Below are 15,502 nucleotides of genomic sequence, written 5' to 3' on the forward strand. Positions count from 1 at the left end.
GATGAGTTCAGACAGATTTAATTTGTAGCGAGTGTTGAACTGTAAAAGAAGTAAAAGTATCATTTTTAGGTTTAAAAGTAACAAAATAAAGAAAATACTTGGTAAAATTACAAATCCTCAAAATAATTACTCAAGTACTGTAACAAAGTAAATGTACTTAGTTACTATAAAGCTCTGCGTAAAACTATAAGCAGATAAATCAGTTAAATTTTGTCTCACATTGYGTGTTTTTCAGGTTCTGGTTGTGGGAAACCCTGCCAACACCAACTGTCTGGTTGCAGCCAAGTCTGCTCCCTCCATCCCCAAKGAGAACTTCTCCTGCCTCACCCGTCTGGACCACAACCGGGCTCGCTCTCAGGTTCCATCTCAGCTCCAGCTTGCACCTCAAGCGCAGACGTTCGTTGGCTGTAAGAACTGAATTTACTCTCCGTCCTGCAGGTGGCAATGCGCTGCGGTGTTCCTGCCTCTCATGTGAAGAATGTCATTATCTGGGGCAACCACTCGTCCACTCARTACCCAGACGTGCATCACTGCAAGGTCAACATGTCCGGCAGTGAGCTCGCCTGCTTTGACGCAGTGAAGGATGATGCCTGGCTCCAAGGAGAGTTCATAGCTGTGAGTTCATTTATCTTGAATTGCAAATGGAGTCTCAAAGACCAAAATAAACAGTTCAGTTAAACTTAAAAAAAAGTTAGATTCTTATTTTTTTAAAGCCTATTCATTTTGGTGTTTTTCCAACACGAACTCTATATATTCTGCTCTTTTGCTTACATTGGTCTCCACTTCTTTTTCTTTACTTATTTTCCTATAGACAGTTCAACAAAGAGGTGCTGCAGTCATCAAGGCCAGGAAGCTGTCCAGTGCCATGTCTGCAGCCAAGGCCATCTGTGACCACCTGAGGGACATTTGGTTCGGCACCCCGGAGGTAATAAACCTTACATTTACTAATGTTACTATAAAACAGGAAAGTTTGCTTCTTGCTCCTGCTTTGGGAGGCACCTCAAATGTTGTGTTTTAGCTCGTACTAAATTCTTAACATCCTTAATTTTTACAGTTTTGTTAAGGTCGTGTCTCACTATAACGTTTTAGATGGCATATGAAGAATATGTCCAACACTAAAGTTTTCCGTGCTAAAAATGGAATTTAAAAAAGCTTCTTTTGGATATATACTCACTATAATGCTAATGGTTAGATCAAATGTAGTATGAATAATTTTGTCATGACTAAACTTTTATAAGTTGTCTAAAATATTAGTGGGACAGGGCCTTCCATTAGCACAAAAACCACTGCTATAAGAAAATTTTTATTCTTTTTGCTCCATTAATTTTAAACAGAGAAATGTTGAGGTGATTCCTACAGAGCAATATTACTTTAAAGGGATCCCTGATTAGCTTTAACATTAGACTTTATTTGATAAACGTTTATTTTAGCTGTAAAATAAAGACTGTAAAAATACTGTAGTCTGTTTAGTTTTTAAATTTTTAAAAAAACATTTTAACATGGACGGAGCCATTTTATTTATGTGCAAAGCATTCTGGGTAAATGATGACATGTATAGGTGCTCAGTGTGAGTGAGCTGTATCCACCCTGAAGATTAATCTTGGACAATATCTGATGATCGACTCTTTTAAATGAAACCAGAGAGCGTTGACAGAGAGGAGAAGGTAGAAATGACTCAGTCTGTAACTGAAAATATGGATGGAGGACAACAGAGCTGCTTCATGGAAGAAGAACCTCAGCTTAGCCTGTTAGCCTTTGCGCTAGCGCTGACGCTATATTGCCTTATATGTATTAGCTCAGCGCTAGGGCGATAAACAAGCTAAACTGAGGTCCTCCATCCATATTTTCAGTTGCAGGCTGAGTCCTTTTTGTGTTCCCCTCTCTGTGATGTGGATGGAGGACCTCAGTGACGAAAGGAGAATATGTAGCGCTGAGCTAATACATATACCGGTATATGGTGATAACATTGGGGCTAACGCTAAAGCTAACAGGTTAAGCTGAGGTTCTTCTTCCATGAAGCAGCTCTGTTGTCCTCCATCCATATTTTCAGTTACAGGCTGAGTCATTTCTACCTTCTCCTCTCTGTCAACGCTCTCTGGTTTCATTTAAAAGAGTCGATCATCAGATATTGTCCAAGATTAACTTTCAGGGTGGATATAGCTCGCTGACACTGAGGACCTATCCACGTCATCATTTACCCAGAATGCTTTGGGTGAAAATAAAATGGCTCCGTCCGTGTAATATATTTTTAAAATTTTAGTTTAAAAATGATAAAAACTGAACAGCCTACAGTATTTTTACAGTCTTTATTTTACAGTTAAAATATATGTTTATTAAATAAAGTCTAATGTTACAACTAATCATGGATCCCTTTTAATGACATGGTATTGTATGTGTAACACATTTTGATAGGCACTCATTTTTGTGTGTTTAGGTGTATTATGGAAATAATACTTTTAGGTTTAAGCCAGTAAATCATGACATCCTTTAATGACCTAGGTTTTCATGACATGCTGTTCATCTGTGATTATAGTCAGAACAAGATTTGCTAACAACAGTCATTCTTAGATATCACTTGTGTTTATCTTTGTGTTTTCCCTTGACCCAGCATTTCCTTAGGATGAAATCATGCTTTATTAAGATGGCATAATAGTGTTTGTTAATCAGTATATATGAGGCCTCAACTGCCTCAAAGAAGCAGAAACAGGAACAGAGAGCAGAGGGACAGTCTGATGGCTTTATGTTGTTCTCTGTGTTCCTGTTGTTGCAATAAAACTCAGCTGATCATTCCATGGAGTGCCCTTCATTCTTGGACCACGTATTTCTCTTTGTTAAATAAATGTTTCCATAACATAGTGTGTGTTATAAATGTGTATGCATGAATTCATATATGTTTAGTTATTTACTTATGTAGCTTTACGAATTTTGGTTCATCTTGCTAGATGCTGAAATTAATGTTAAAGTGATGGAGGATAAAGTCGTCTCACCACACAGTTGAATATGTCATCTTGTGATTACCTCTACGTGTTTTAAATTAAGTGACTTTGGGTTAACATGTAACCTCTTGGATTAAGCAGCATTTTTTCTTTCAAATGTTTTTTTAGGGTGAGTTCACATCGATGGGTATCTACTCTTCTGAAAACTCCTATGGAGTCCCAGGAGACCTCATCTACTCTTTCCCTGCCCAGATCAAGGTAACAACCTTGTTTTCACTCCACTTAGAGTACACTTGTATTTTTTTAATTCAATTAAAAGTTTACATTAAACTACACCAGTGTGAAACGATGAACCCTGCTTTGTAAGTTTAAATTGGGGATGAATGTAAAATTAGCCATAGATGAAGTTCCTACACGTATACAGTACTGTTTGTGTTCTATATCAAATACTGAAGGAGTTTCTCGTTCCGCAGGACAAGACCTGGAAGATTGTGGAGGGTCTGACGATCAATGACTTTTCTCGGTCGAAGTTGGACGCCACGGCGGCCGAGCTGATGGAGGAAAGAGACACAGCTGTGTCTTTCCTGGGCGTATGACTAGGCCCGCCGCTGCAGCACACAGACGGCCTCAAAACTCCAGAGGCACGCCTGTGACGAAGCCCGCCGTCAAGCTCCTTCATCCCTGCATGCAGACAGTCAGTCTTTATGAGTGTAAAGATGGATTTATATTTGTGCGTAAAATTGGCATCAGCTTTGAGCCCAGACTTATTCTGTCATCTAGGAAAAAACAAACATATCTTTGCTTTGGAAGCAAGTGGCTGAACAGAATTAGTCTCTTTTTTTTTAATAGACAGCAGAGCAGCTACATACTGTAAAGCATAAATATAAATCCACCTATAGTTACAGTTATTTCTAAACTTCATTCTGTGGAGGAGAGTATATGAATGACTACATATTGTCAGTGATGCAATAAGTCTTCAAACACTGTAATGGATAACATACCAATAAAAAAAATAAACAATGTATTTGTTGTTGTTTTTAAACAGTTTAGTACAGGGTAGCTATTGGGTCTGAAATTGTTTTTTATGAACATTATTATGTGTATCCACATTGTAGTCTTGGGAATTTGAATGTGTTTGACTCCAAGTTCACTTTAAGCGTTAATCTTCTCCTGGATTAAAATAAAAAYGTACAATCTCATAACTAATAATTTATGTTTGCAGTTGAAGTGGCTGCAGAGAAAAGCTCTAATAAACCCAAATTGGATCAGCAGAGATGGTAAAGGTATGTAGAATGTGGTACTTTTTATTTCCTCATAAGTAAACTTTATTTCTAKGGCACCTTTCACAGACATGAACATAAAGTGATTAACAGAAGGTAAAATAAAAAATTAAATAATTCTTAACTAAAGCCTGTCTGAATAAAAATGTCTTAAGATGTTTCTTAAAAGAGTCGGTGGAACCTGAGCAGCGAAGGGAGAGTGAACAGAGGACAGGACTCTTAAAAACATTGAGACGCTAACGTTGATCTGCACAATTTATTCCTCCGAGTTTAATCTTTGTGGGGATGTTGCYTGCATAACGCAAAAGGTGACATGTTTTCCTTCAAAGATATATCACTTACATTTTTTAAATGAAGTAATTTTCATCATTTGGTGGATGAAATATTTCTGATTTCTGAATGTTGGATGAATAACCCAACTATGTTGATTTGCTGTACGCAAAAATGTGCACAGTTTATRTTATCTGCTGGCTCAAATATAATCAGTATTTGGAAACTGAATTCAGTATGAATCCCTGTAAACTCAGATTTATCTAAATAATGTTGCAATAGAATAGAAATGATGAAAACCCCATAATGTCAAGTTTCATTCTGTAAAACTTTACCATCYACTAATAATTTGTTTCCAATTAATATAATTAAAAAAAATGTCCCTAAACACTAAACTTCTCCGAGCTTTTCCTGCTCAACCCTTAAATAAGCACTGCTTTAAACAAGTAGTCAGTTATTTTTTATATTTTTAATTTTCTTAATTGTCTTAAATAATGAGTGAATTGACTTTAAATATTTTTGTGGGGTCTAAATATGTTTAGATACAGGGTTTTAGATATTGAATACTGAAATGACACAGTTTTGCCAGGCAGGGGCATTATTTCCTCTTTTTACTTCCCAGCTGCATCAACTGCTAACATCTAATCTGTAGTAAATCTGCTTCATATGTGTCATTGTTGATAAACAAGTTACTTCAGCCAAGAAACCCACCAGGGAAAAGTGCCCCTGTAAGACAAAGAAAAAATAATCAAGCTACTCTGACATATGGTTATACTTATGTATAAAGTTTATTTAAAATCTGTTGTGTCAATTTAAAGGTCAGTGAGAACGACCTTTATTCCACCCAGAGCCCACAACTTCACCCAGTCTCAACCCGGAAATGTAACAAAATCCCTGGCAAGTCGTCGCAAAAGATGATTGGTAGGAAAATGACGTCACTGAAACAGAGTGTTTTCATTGGTTCCTACTCGTTTTTTGCTTTGGAATTGCACTTCATTGTAAAATATCTCCAAAGTATTTACCCCTATAAGCTTTTTCTATTATTCACCTTTTTGCGGGGTTTTTCGGGGATATCAAAACGCAACATTAGCATGGTATTTTAAGGGGACAACCTGTTAACAGCGTAAACATTTGCTGACTCCTGACTGTGCTGTTGCCCTTCAGCTGTGCAGAAGAACCAGGCCGACCCATCGACTTTTCTTTCGCCAGTGTCCTCCAGTCAAACAGTAAGCAAAAGTCTTCCATGTTTGACGGTATTTCACCGCTTTATCACTCGATAATCATCCCGAAATAAGCGAGTGTTGCTGGTGGATCGTTTCTTTTCGGATTTTGGACAAGATTAGCTAAGCGAACAATTTCCTCCGCGGTGTGTTCAGGGACCGCTGGAGATTTGAGTTGTCCTGTTGGACAGCAATTTTTTTGGAGGACACGCCGTCCCTCTGAATCCATCCATTCATCCATCAGCCAGTCATCTCTACAGTCTGTCTAACCCCTGTCTTAATGAGGGTTAGGTTAAACTGTTAATAATTGACAGGAGGATTTATGGTGCAGTGATAAAGTCTGTTTCTAATAAAGTGCGCTTAAAAAGAATGCAGGGGGAGGAGGGAAGGCTGCAGGAAAAAAATATACAGCCAGAGGTTTCTTTGGATTCACACCCCAAAAAAATTGTGACGTGGGTTGTAACGATGAGGCTAAAAGGAGAGGAGGGAAAGCAATAAAACACACGACAATATCCAGCGTCGTTAGTGTTGCAACATTTGGCTTTAGTCCAGAGAGAGCGATAGGATGAACGAGACCTGATTCTTTCCTCGTTTCTTCACGAGTTTGACACGATGACTTTTTATTTGGAGCTTCATTTTAAAGGCCTGTACACCTGAATGAATGAATGAATGAATGAATGAATGAATGAATGAATGAATGAATGAATGAATGAATGAATGAATGAATGAATGAAGGACAGAGTCGTTTGCTTTAAGTAAAGAAACCTTCAACTTTGGCATCCATTTTCGGGATGTGAGTTCAATGACATTTGGGATTTTCGCGGTCGGTGCTCTTTGGGATCTTTAACCTGAAGAGTTTGCTTTGGAATTATCCGTGTTTATTGCTGAACTGCTCACTAATTTGACAGATTAATCATGGCAGATTATGTGAAAGGTAAGTGTTGTGAATTTGCTCGTTTTATTTGGAGTTGAAATGTTTCCCATTTTCACTTGAATCATCTGCCGGACTCTAAAATCTAAGCATATAAATTTGATTAATTTCTTAAAAACAAGCACACAAAAACTTTTTTTWAATCATTATTTCTATGAATTTTCCAAAACCTTTCATACGGATTTTAAAGTACTCTGGTATCTCTTTGGACTTTTATTTGCAATGATATTTTTCTGAAGTCAAAGTTTTGTAAAGTTTTCTTTCTTTCACTGGTTCTAATTTTCTGATGCACTTCATTTTGACATGCCATTTCCATAAATCTTAAGCTGCCAGCCCACTCATAACTTACAAGTGAAAGTTTTAAATCAAATGTTCTGAAGACAACAGATTTTAATGTTCTTTTTCCATTGATTGGTTGTGTTTAAGGCTTTTGTGGTAAAATTGTCTTTTTGATTATGTGTCCATTTATGCAASGATGTATTCAAGAGGTTGTTCATGTTAAAGTTTGCTTAGCACTGTCATTAATTGATCTTAGTTGCACAGAGATAATTGGGACAAAACGGTTAAACTCCTTCAAAATTCCCAACAAGTGCCTGGACGACCACCATCCCATGCTTTTACTGATTGTTTTAAAGCTAAATCTAACTTGATTAGATGCTTAAATTGAAAATGGTTTCATGTGCTATCTTTAAGAAATAAAAAAGTCCTAATCGATAGTCTGTGTTCAAAGTGCTGTTTGCGATAGCTTGACACACTTATTGTCTTTTGATGATTAACAAGGACTGTCATAATCACAAAGAGGTGTGTCTTGGCTTCTTATACCCACAACATATATAGAGGTCTGGGACAGGATTTCCTTGTAGGTTTTCTTTCATCCAGAAGATGGCAAACTCAAAAAGTAACTGGACGGCTTTTCCTGTGKTTAAAGTTGTTTTACTCATCTGAGGGGCTTTCTCAGTTCAAACTGGAATGTACAGGACTGGAAAATTTAATATTGCATGAGATGTTCCGATTATATGAGCTGAAACACAGATTRCCCTCACTTCCTTTGGGATTAGGATCTTTAGCCTGGTCTTCATGAGAAGAGTTTTGGTCACAGGCATCAAGGTGAAACTGACTATGAACCAGATCCAAAGTGGCTGTAAGCTCTGGAAAGCTGAAACATGAGACCTTCATCCCTGTTTWAAGGTATTTTTTTCTTTTCTCTGTCCTCACAGGAGTGACCTGTGCCTTTGAGATGTAGGTGAAAAGCTGAGACTTACGGAATGACAATAKTTTTGCATTTGACAAAGAAAAAGGATGAATGCAAAAATAATGCCATCTAATGTGTCACTGGTGGATCTGAGAAACTCAGAAGGGTCTTTTCCAAACACCACACCCCAGTGTGTTTCAAACCTGACACAGGCTGGTTCACCTGAATGATTAAACATCTGATATGCTGGTGAAGATTCATATAGGATCAACCCCCAAAAAATTAAAAACTAAAAACAACTGGACTTCTGTTTTGAAGCTGAAGATGTTTTGCCTGATAGCTTCCTGGATGGGAAGTGAAATGTCTTCAACTTCATACTAGTCCAGATGTATTTTTATTTGGATAAAGCACCCAGAGTGAGCAGTGTGATAAAGACTTTTATAAAGGAAAAACTAAACAGTCTCCACAGATTCATGACCCAACACTGGAGAACATGCACTTCAGGCCAAAACTCAGCTCTCCACCTACAAGTCTCCTTTGAGGACAAAGGAGATAGATGACATGAGAGGGGGTTAAAGAAGCCCTAAGCATCAAACAAGATGCTCAACTTTAAACAGGGGGAAGTCTCCAGTTTCAGATTTTCAGGTCTTACAAAGCAGCTTTGGATCTGATTCCCAGTTCATTTCAAACCAATTCAAACTTTCCATGTGACCGAAACCCCTCTCATGAGGACCAGGTTGACAAACACCCTAACGAGACTCAGGAAGTTGGGGAGTGGGACTAATCCCTAATTGAAGCATGCTGTTTTAAATCATGCTGTCTTTTGCTGTTTTTAGCTTTGCAAACTTACATATTCCAGTTTGAATTGAGATAACTTCTTTTCTTGTCAAATATATTTCAATTCTTATCCAAGACATTCAGCCATGTTTTAAAACTCAGGGGATCTGGTGTCATGACTTCATTTGGATGCTTAACTTGTATCACCACCAGTGATGACTTTATTTTTTGTGAGGCAATATCGATAACCATTGCATCAAAGGGTCGCCTTAATGTCAAAGTCATTGTTTTTCCAAATGTTTTAGGCTGGTAAAARCCAGGCCCTTGTGCTACACTTTGCTTCGTACAGAGGGTCGTTACCCTCGGCTATTGAGAAACGATTGCTTGCTGGGGACTTGGACCCTGAAGTTTAAAACAACTGGATCTGATTTTACTSASTGGTTAACATTTGGCCATGACGTATGTAGTGCRTCAGCTAGACCAGTGGTTCCCAAACTTTTTGTCTTCTGACCCACAAAATATCCATGGCAAAAACTTGTGACCCCAAATATTACTGGTCTGAGCACACGAACTTCGTTAATAACCCTAAAAACACAGGCCTTTTGACAATCTAAACAGCTTGTACACAAATATAAATACTTTTTTATACTTATTTTGTGTTTTTGTAATAATTATAGGGAAAATATTACATCAGCAATTATTTTATTACCCTTTAAAATGATTTCTGGAGATTATCAAAGGTGCTTCATGACCCATAATTGGGTCCCAAGCCCAGCTTTAGGAACCAAAGTGCAGTGGTTYCCAAACTTTTCAGCTTTTGACCCACAAAATAACAGTAGCAGCAGAGACATGTGCCCACTGCTATTTTTGGATGAAAAACATTTGTATCAGGTCAACTAAACATGGGCATAGTAACAATATTTTTATACTACATTTATCCATTTTAAATACACTAACCTCACTCTTTTGTAACAGCTAAGGCAAAAATGTAATTAATTCAGAAAATCTTTTCAGGACCCCAACTTGATGTTTCAGGACCCCAACTTTGGGAAACACTGAGCTAGACCATGAAGGAAGCTAGGAAGGAAAGTGACAGGAAATTGCGTTCACCGTAAACAACCATCCCCTACTGGGAAGAGAGAAGTACTCGGTTGAATGAGATGGCTGGAAATGAGAGCTGCAGGCTTTGCAAGACAAGTTTAATTTGGAAGCCTTGTCAACACAGACCGACTTCATTCACTTCCTCCGCTGCCATTGCTAAACTACAGGCAGACAAACGGTGCAGAAAATCAACGTTGTCGTTCACAACTCCTCCTTCTGTTCGCTGATTGGCCCAGTTGAATTTCTACAGGAGGAATCCATGCCAATGGGAGAATCTCAGACGGAGCAGAAAAGGGAGATTAGAACTGAGTGTAGGAAGGCAATGGCCAGGCTGCTAATTTTTAGTCATAGGTAGAACTTGTTCCGTTTGAACCTCTGACGTGTTATGATAAAGGTGTGTGACATCATCATGCTGACATCTAAAGTGTTCTGAACTGCCTTACGAAGAACCAAAAACAAGGTGATAGTTTAAAAATACTTAAATCTATTTTAGGTAAATCGACTATAGAGATGGTATAGATTCTGAAAAATGCATCATCCAAGAATTTCATCCTAAAAGAAGTGTTCAGGATACCCAAATGTTGAGAATTTAAGCAATCCAGAATATGAAAGGATGCATTCATCATGCTGCAAAGAAAAACAAAAGCCTTAACAGATTATCGCTGTCTTGTTTGCCCAGGTCTAAGTGCAGGAGTGGCCAACGAAGGGATGGCTCAGTTCCAGGAAATGATGCGGCAGCAGCTGGAGAGCTCCATGGATGAAGAGCTGGAGAAACTGCTAAACACCACTGCAGAGGCAGACCGAGAGGTACACCATGTCCTTCATCCCTCCCTCTCTTCGTCATACTGACCATCTGATTGTAATTTAGAGGCAGTGACGTTATGCAATGCTGGGAAAACACAAGTGTGACACACACTGTAGCACCCTGCCAGAGAGAGTTACACTTTCATGAGAACGAACACAATCCTGTAAAGTTAAACAGAAAGATGTTGTCAACTCCAGTGTAGGGAGTGTGAGCCCCAGAGTGGCAATTCAAGGTAAAAATCTGCTTCCTGAAGTTGTAACAACTCCAAGGAGCATCATTTAACCGTTTCATTTGTTTGTGTCGAACCAGCACAGACAAAATGTCGAAGTGACTCAAAAAGTACGCACATTACCAAACATTGTTAGCAGCRTTCTCAGACTTCATATTGGCAGCACTGAGCTGCAAGCAGTGGCACAAGATTGAAGCAAAAAAAAAAAAAAACTGCAAAAAGGGTTTAGAAATAAAACTCAGACATAGCTGGGATTTGCACTTCACACACTTTAAAGTTTGTTCACCAAAAATAAAGGCTTCTTTGCTTGCAGTTAGCACCACTCTGTGGCATTTCTTAACGCTGCGAGAGGTTTTAAAGTTTTAACAGAGACATTTCTGACTGGTTGTACAAAACATCCATTAACTACACTTTATTTTTTTAATAAGGGGATTTAATAACCAAACAGACTGTTTTAAAGTGTAAATGGGATTTTTTTTTTGTTTTGTTTTCTAAAAGTAACTTTCCTAGCAAAGATTCTGCTTCTGGCAATTATTTTAGAGTAGATTTCAGATAACTGATAGTTATGTTTTAATGCTTTTTCTGTCATTATTAAGAAATGATCCTAGTCTAAAACCATTTTTTAAATTTTGTTTTGACTAATTGACTTATAATTGCAGTAAGAAATGCTTTCAAAGTCAGCTTGTTTTCAGTGGCAGCTTGTTCATAAATGACAGGTGAAATAAGTGCATTAGAAGGGAACGTGTCCTTTCAGTCAAACATCTTTGCAAGGCTTTTAAATTTTCTTTTAGATTGTTTCCAACAATAATGGTTTTAGGTTTTGCGGTGCAGTTTTAGTGAGTTTGATCTTTATTTCTTTGGTGAATAAAGATTTTGAAACCAAACATGTTTATGTTTTTTTTTTCAGGTGTGCAGAAAAGACTTTGAGGGCTTCAAGAACCTCTTTCACAGATTCCTGCAGGTGAAGGGGCCATCTGTGGAGTGGATCAAGATAAAAAGACCTCCAGAAGAGTCGGTAAGTCCATGTTGCCTGACTTGTCTCTGAGAAAATGAAAACTCTGGGTTTGCATCCTCTGCGTCTTTATATATAAGTTCACAAGTTTATTGACTGGATTTATCTGCAAACGGCTCTTTGGAGCCTTTGTAACTCGCTGGTGATCACTGAGAATATTGGTGCATGCACAGAGAGACCCATCCTGAAAGTGACTTCACAGTACAAAAAAAAAACAGGAAACCCAACCCCATGAAAAAAAATGTGGGAGTAAAAATTCAATTATAGTTTTAGACAATATGAACCATAGTTGCACACATTTCAGAAGCACAGCCATCCCTCTCTGCTGTCCTGGTGTGAGCATAAAGAGGATGTGTGGATACAAAAATAAAGCAAATACAACAGTCTGGTACTTTTGAACAGCTTAAGAATGGTTTTCAGGCAGAGTTCTCCCACTTAAAAAAAAGATGAGAGGCCTGAAATTGATATCATATTTAGAACTCGGCTATGAAAGACAAAATGAGAAAACATATCTTGAAAGTCTCATTGTCCTTTTTTTATTTGCAAATTATGGCGGAAAATAAGTATTTGGTCAATAACAAAAGTCAATCTCAATACTTTGTGATATATCCTTTGTTGGCAATGACAGAGGTCAAATGTTTTCTGAAAGTTTTCTGTGTTTTCGATGTTTTGGGGCTGTCGCTGGGAAACACGGACTTTCAACTTCCCTCTTTTTAAGTGGGAGAACTTGAAGAATTGGTGACTGACTAAATGCTTTTTTCCCCACTGTATGCCTGTTCTAAGATGGGACATAGAAGGTGCCATTCACCTGTCTGGACAGTTTCTTGTTCGAACTCTAAACTGATAAGCCTGTAACATAGAAATGGCAAACTGCACAGAGTGACACCACAAGGGTTAAGGTGACTGCTTTAAAACCTTGTCTGTGCTCCAGTTTTACATGAGTTAGAGAAATGTCAAACCATTTGTACCCCAGATCTGTCCATCCATAAGACAGTCCACAGTAAGGTCTCCATGGTATTTAGGATAGTAAATGTCATCAGACTTACCGTACTTTTATTAAGGCCACTTCCGTCGAAGAAATTATAAGTGGTTCTCATAAAATTTATTACTCTGATCATAAAATGGTTTGATATGCTGGTAATCATCAACATCTAGGTTCTTTATTTTCATGCTTTACATTTTGATTACTCCTACAATTTACTGACGTATTATGTACCATTGGTGGTACACTTGTTAAGGCTTGTTGGAAAGCATTTGAAGTGTTTCAGTGTTATTACTGTAGACATTGAATAATGTCATAATGTAAGAGAGTAAGTGCAACAGAATTAATGTCATTAAGAATTTCTTTCTGCACTCATCAGACTTTGTAAACAAACATGTTGCATAAATTAGTTTGCTTTACTTCTCTTTTGGGCTGCCACGATTAGTCGATTGATCAACGACTAATCGATTATTAAAATAATCGATGAGTAATTTAATAATCGATTAATCGTTTTTTTTATTTATTTTTTGTTCTTTACTTTGTTTTTCTCTTCGAACTGCTTTGACACCTTCCACTGCCACATCTRCCTTTCTGTCCTTGACACASATGCASAGTAGTGGTAACTGGGGTAGGCCGTGGACGTCACAAGACATTATACAGACAGGCTCTGGTATCATGGCTACCCAGCAACGGAGCTCAAAAGTGTGGGATCATTTTAAGAAAATGAAAGAGAAACCTGTGTAATATCTGCAGAGCAGAACTTGCCTTCTACAGCAGTTATTTTTAGTTCGCATATAGCTAAAATCTAACAATGGTTTATATATATAATAGCAGCTGCATTCTGGCGCGATAAGCTGTATGTTTTATATTCAATTAAAGTATGATCTGATTAGTCGACTAATCGAAAAAATAATCAGTGATTAATCGATTTATAAAAATAATCGTTTGTGGCAGCCCTACTTCTATTACTAGACAAATGTATTGTATGAAACACGTGGCAGATGGGAAGCTGGTGTTTTTAACTACAATAAACTTAGATAAGGCTGGGTGTGTTTTGTTTGGCCAAATACATTCAACACGTCTTCACATCAGATCTGTATTTTACAGAAGATGTTTAATGCGGCTCCTTGAATGACCTGTTAGACCAACCAGAATAAAAGCTACACTGAAATATGTCATAAGGCTGTGATTATACCCAGAGGATGAAACGTGGTAAAACGAAAGCACTTGTCAAATCAGGGCATGAGGAAAAAATTCTGGTCTTTTACTAGATTCTAAAATTATTTAAATCTAACCTTAAGTGTACAAAAACACACCACAGAATACACCATGTCGTTATTCATTAAACAAAAATCTGTGTGAAAAACTAAGTCGACAGTATGACTCAGAAGCTTGTAAAACTACCTTTGTCTGTGACGTGATGTGGTGGTTTTCTGTCACTTAATCTGTCTTGGGCAAAACTGCAGAGGAATATTTGGAGAAATTTAACAAACCCAGTGCTAGTAAAAGGAAACAACACTCCTGTTYCATATGGAAAATGAATCTTTTGACCTTGAGCCATGTGTGAGTCAGTCGTTTTTAGTGTTGTCTCAGGTTCAAGAGGTAGAGTTTTAGGATTGGGATCATTCTGCAATTTTTTAGACATTCAACAGCATGCTCATAATTATTTTTGTTGTTTTTAATTTTAGAATCTGGCAAAGCCCACATCATTTTCATACCTTGATACAAAATGTTTTAGAAAATCTTCCCCATGAGTTTACACACAGTACAGTATTTTGAACAAATGAAAGCATTTTAGTTCAATTTGAGCATGTGTAAGATTACCCAGTCATAGAGCTCTTTAAATAAATAATTCATTAAACAATTAAAAAATGAATGGTAAAAGGCAACAGGTCTTAATGGCTGTTGCAACATTTGCTATGAGAACGTATGTGGGGTAATTGGGTTTGGTCTTTTTTCTGGCTTCTACACAACACATTGAGAAAATCTCATTTGTACTGTTGTTTTATATGACTATCAAGGAATTGGTTTTAGCTATAAAACTTTTTTTTTCAGGTTAGATACGAAACCTGTTGAGATTAAATTGACATCTGTATTGTCATTCTTTTCACTCTGTGGTAACTTTGTTTTATACTGATATTAAGGAGGCCAAGTACACAACTTTGTGGTATCCCTGTTTAATTAAAAGACATGTCTGAAAACATTAAAAATACTTGTGCCCTGACTTATGCACTTAACTAAAAAGCCCAATCTGTCTCTCTTGGTTGGAATCTCTCTTCTGTGAAGAAGTGAGGGTTAACAAAAGTCCTGTCAAGATTGTTTGGCTGTGTTTATTACCTCAGTGGTCATGTTGGATGAGAGGCTGAAAACCAGAAGGTCTGTTCTGTGTCTGCTGTCACTGAGCTGATACTCTGCAGGAAAGGACATCCGCTCTCGTTCATCTTAACAAGAGAGCTCTGTAGTGATAACTGGTTAGAGTTTAATTTTCTTGAGTGCTTCAGCGAGAGTTTTGAACCAACCTGCGTAGAGAATTGAATTTATTCAAGCTGGAGGAAATGTGAACCTTGACACCAGCAAAGACAAATATCTGCTGTTTCAGCTTTAATTATTGCTGGCTGCTACAAAAGGTGGTAATACGTGATTTAGTTTGTGTGTGTCTGTGGCATTAGCTAAAATTTTAGAATCAACAAAATTTTAAGATGACTTACCAAGCTAATAAAACTTATATATATATATGATATACGTGATATATACGTGATATATATAT

At 37.5% G+C, this 15,502-nt stretch overlaps 2 protein-coding genes across 2 annotated transcripts in view; both read left to right on the top strand.

The window, feature by feature from the left end:
• The window catches only part of mdh1ab (malate dehydrogenase 1Ab, NAD (soluble)), a 9,973-nt gene extending 6,013 nt beyond the window's left edge, over positions 1-3,960 (top strand). Inside the window, exons 5-9 of the mRNA XM_014021445.1 lie at positions 236-358; positions 439-615; positions 812-925; positions 3,105-3,194; positions 3,410-3,960. Coding sequence (XP_013876899.1) covers positions 236-358; positions 439-615; positions 812-925; positions 3,105-3,194; positions 3,410-3,532 — 627 coding nt within the window. The 3' untranslated portion in view covers positions 3,533-3,960. The remainder of the gene's footprint in view (positions 1-235; positions 359-438; positions 616-811; positions 926-3,104; positions 3,195-3,409) is intronic.
• Positions 3,961-6,169: 2,209 nt separating this feature from the next.
• Positions 6,170-15,502, top strand: part of ugp2b (UDP-glucose pyrophosphorylase 2b) — a gene marked incomplete in the record, with an annotated part of 34,123 nt that continues 24,790 nt past the window's right edge. Inside the window, 3 exon segments of the mRNA XM_014021449.1 lie at positions 6,170-6,640; positions 10,387-10,514; positions 11,649-11,756. Of these exon segments, the coding sequence (XP_013876903.1) occupies positions 6,622-6,640; positions 10,387-10,514; positions 11,649-11,756 (255 nt within the window).

Source organism: Austrofundulus limnaeus, unplaced genomic scaffold, assembly GCF_001266775.1.
Source record: "Austrofundulus limnaeus strain Quisiro unplaced genomic scaffold, Austrofundulus_limnaeus-1.0 Scaffold293, whole genome shotgun sequence".
Classification (NCBI taxonomy): Eukaryota; Metazoa; Chordata; class Actinopteri; order Cyprinodontiformes; family Rivulidae; genus Austrofundulus; species Austrofundulus limnaeus.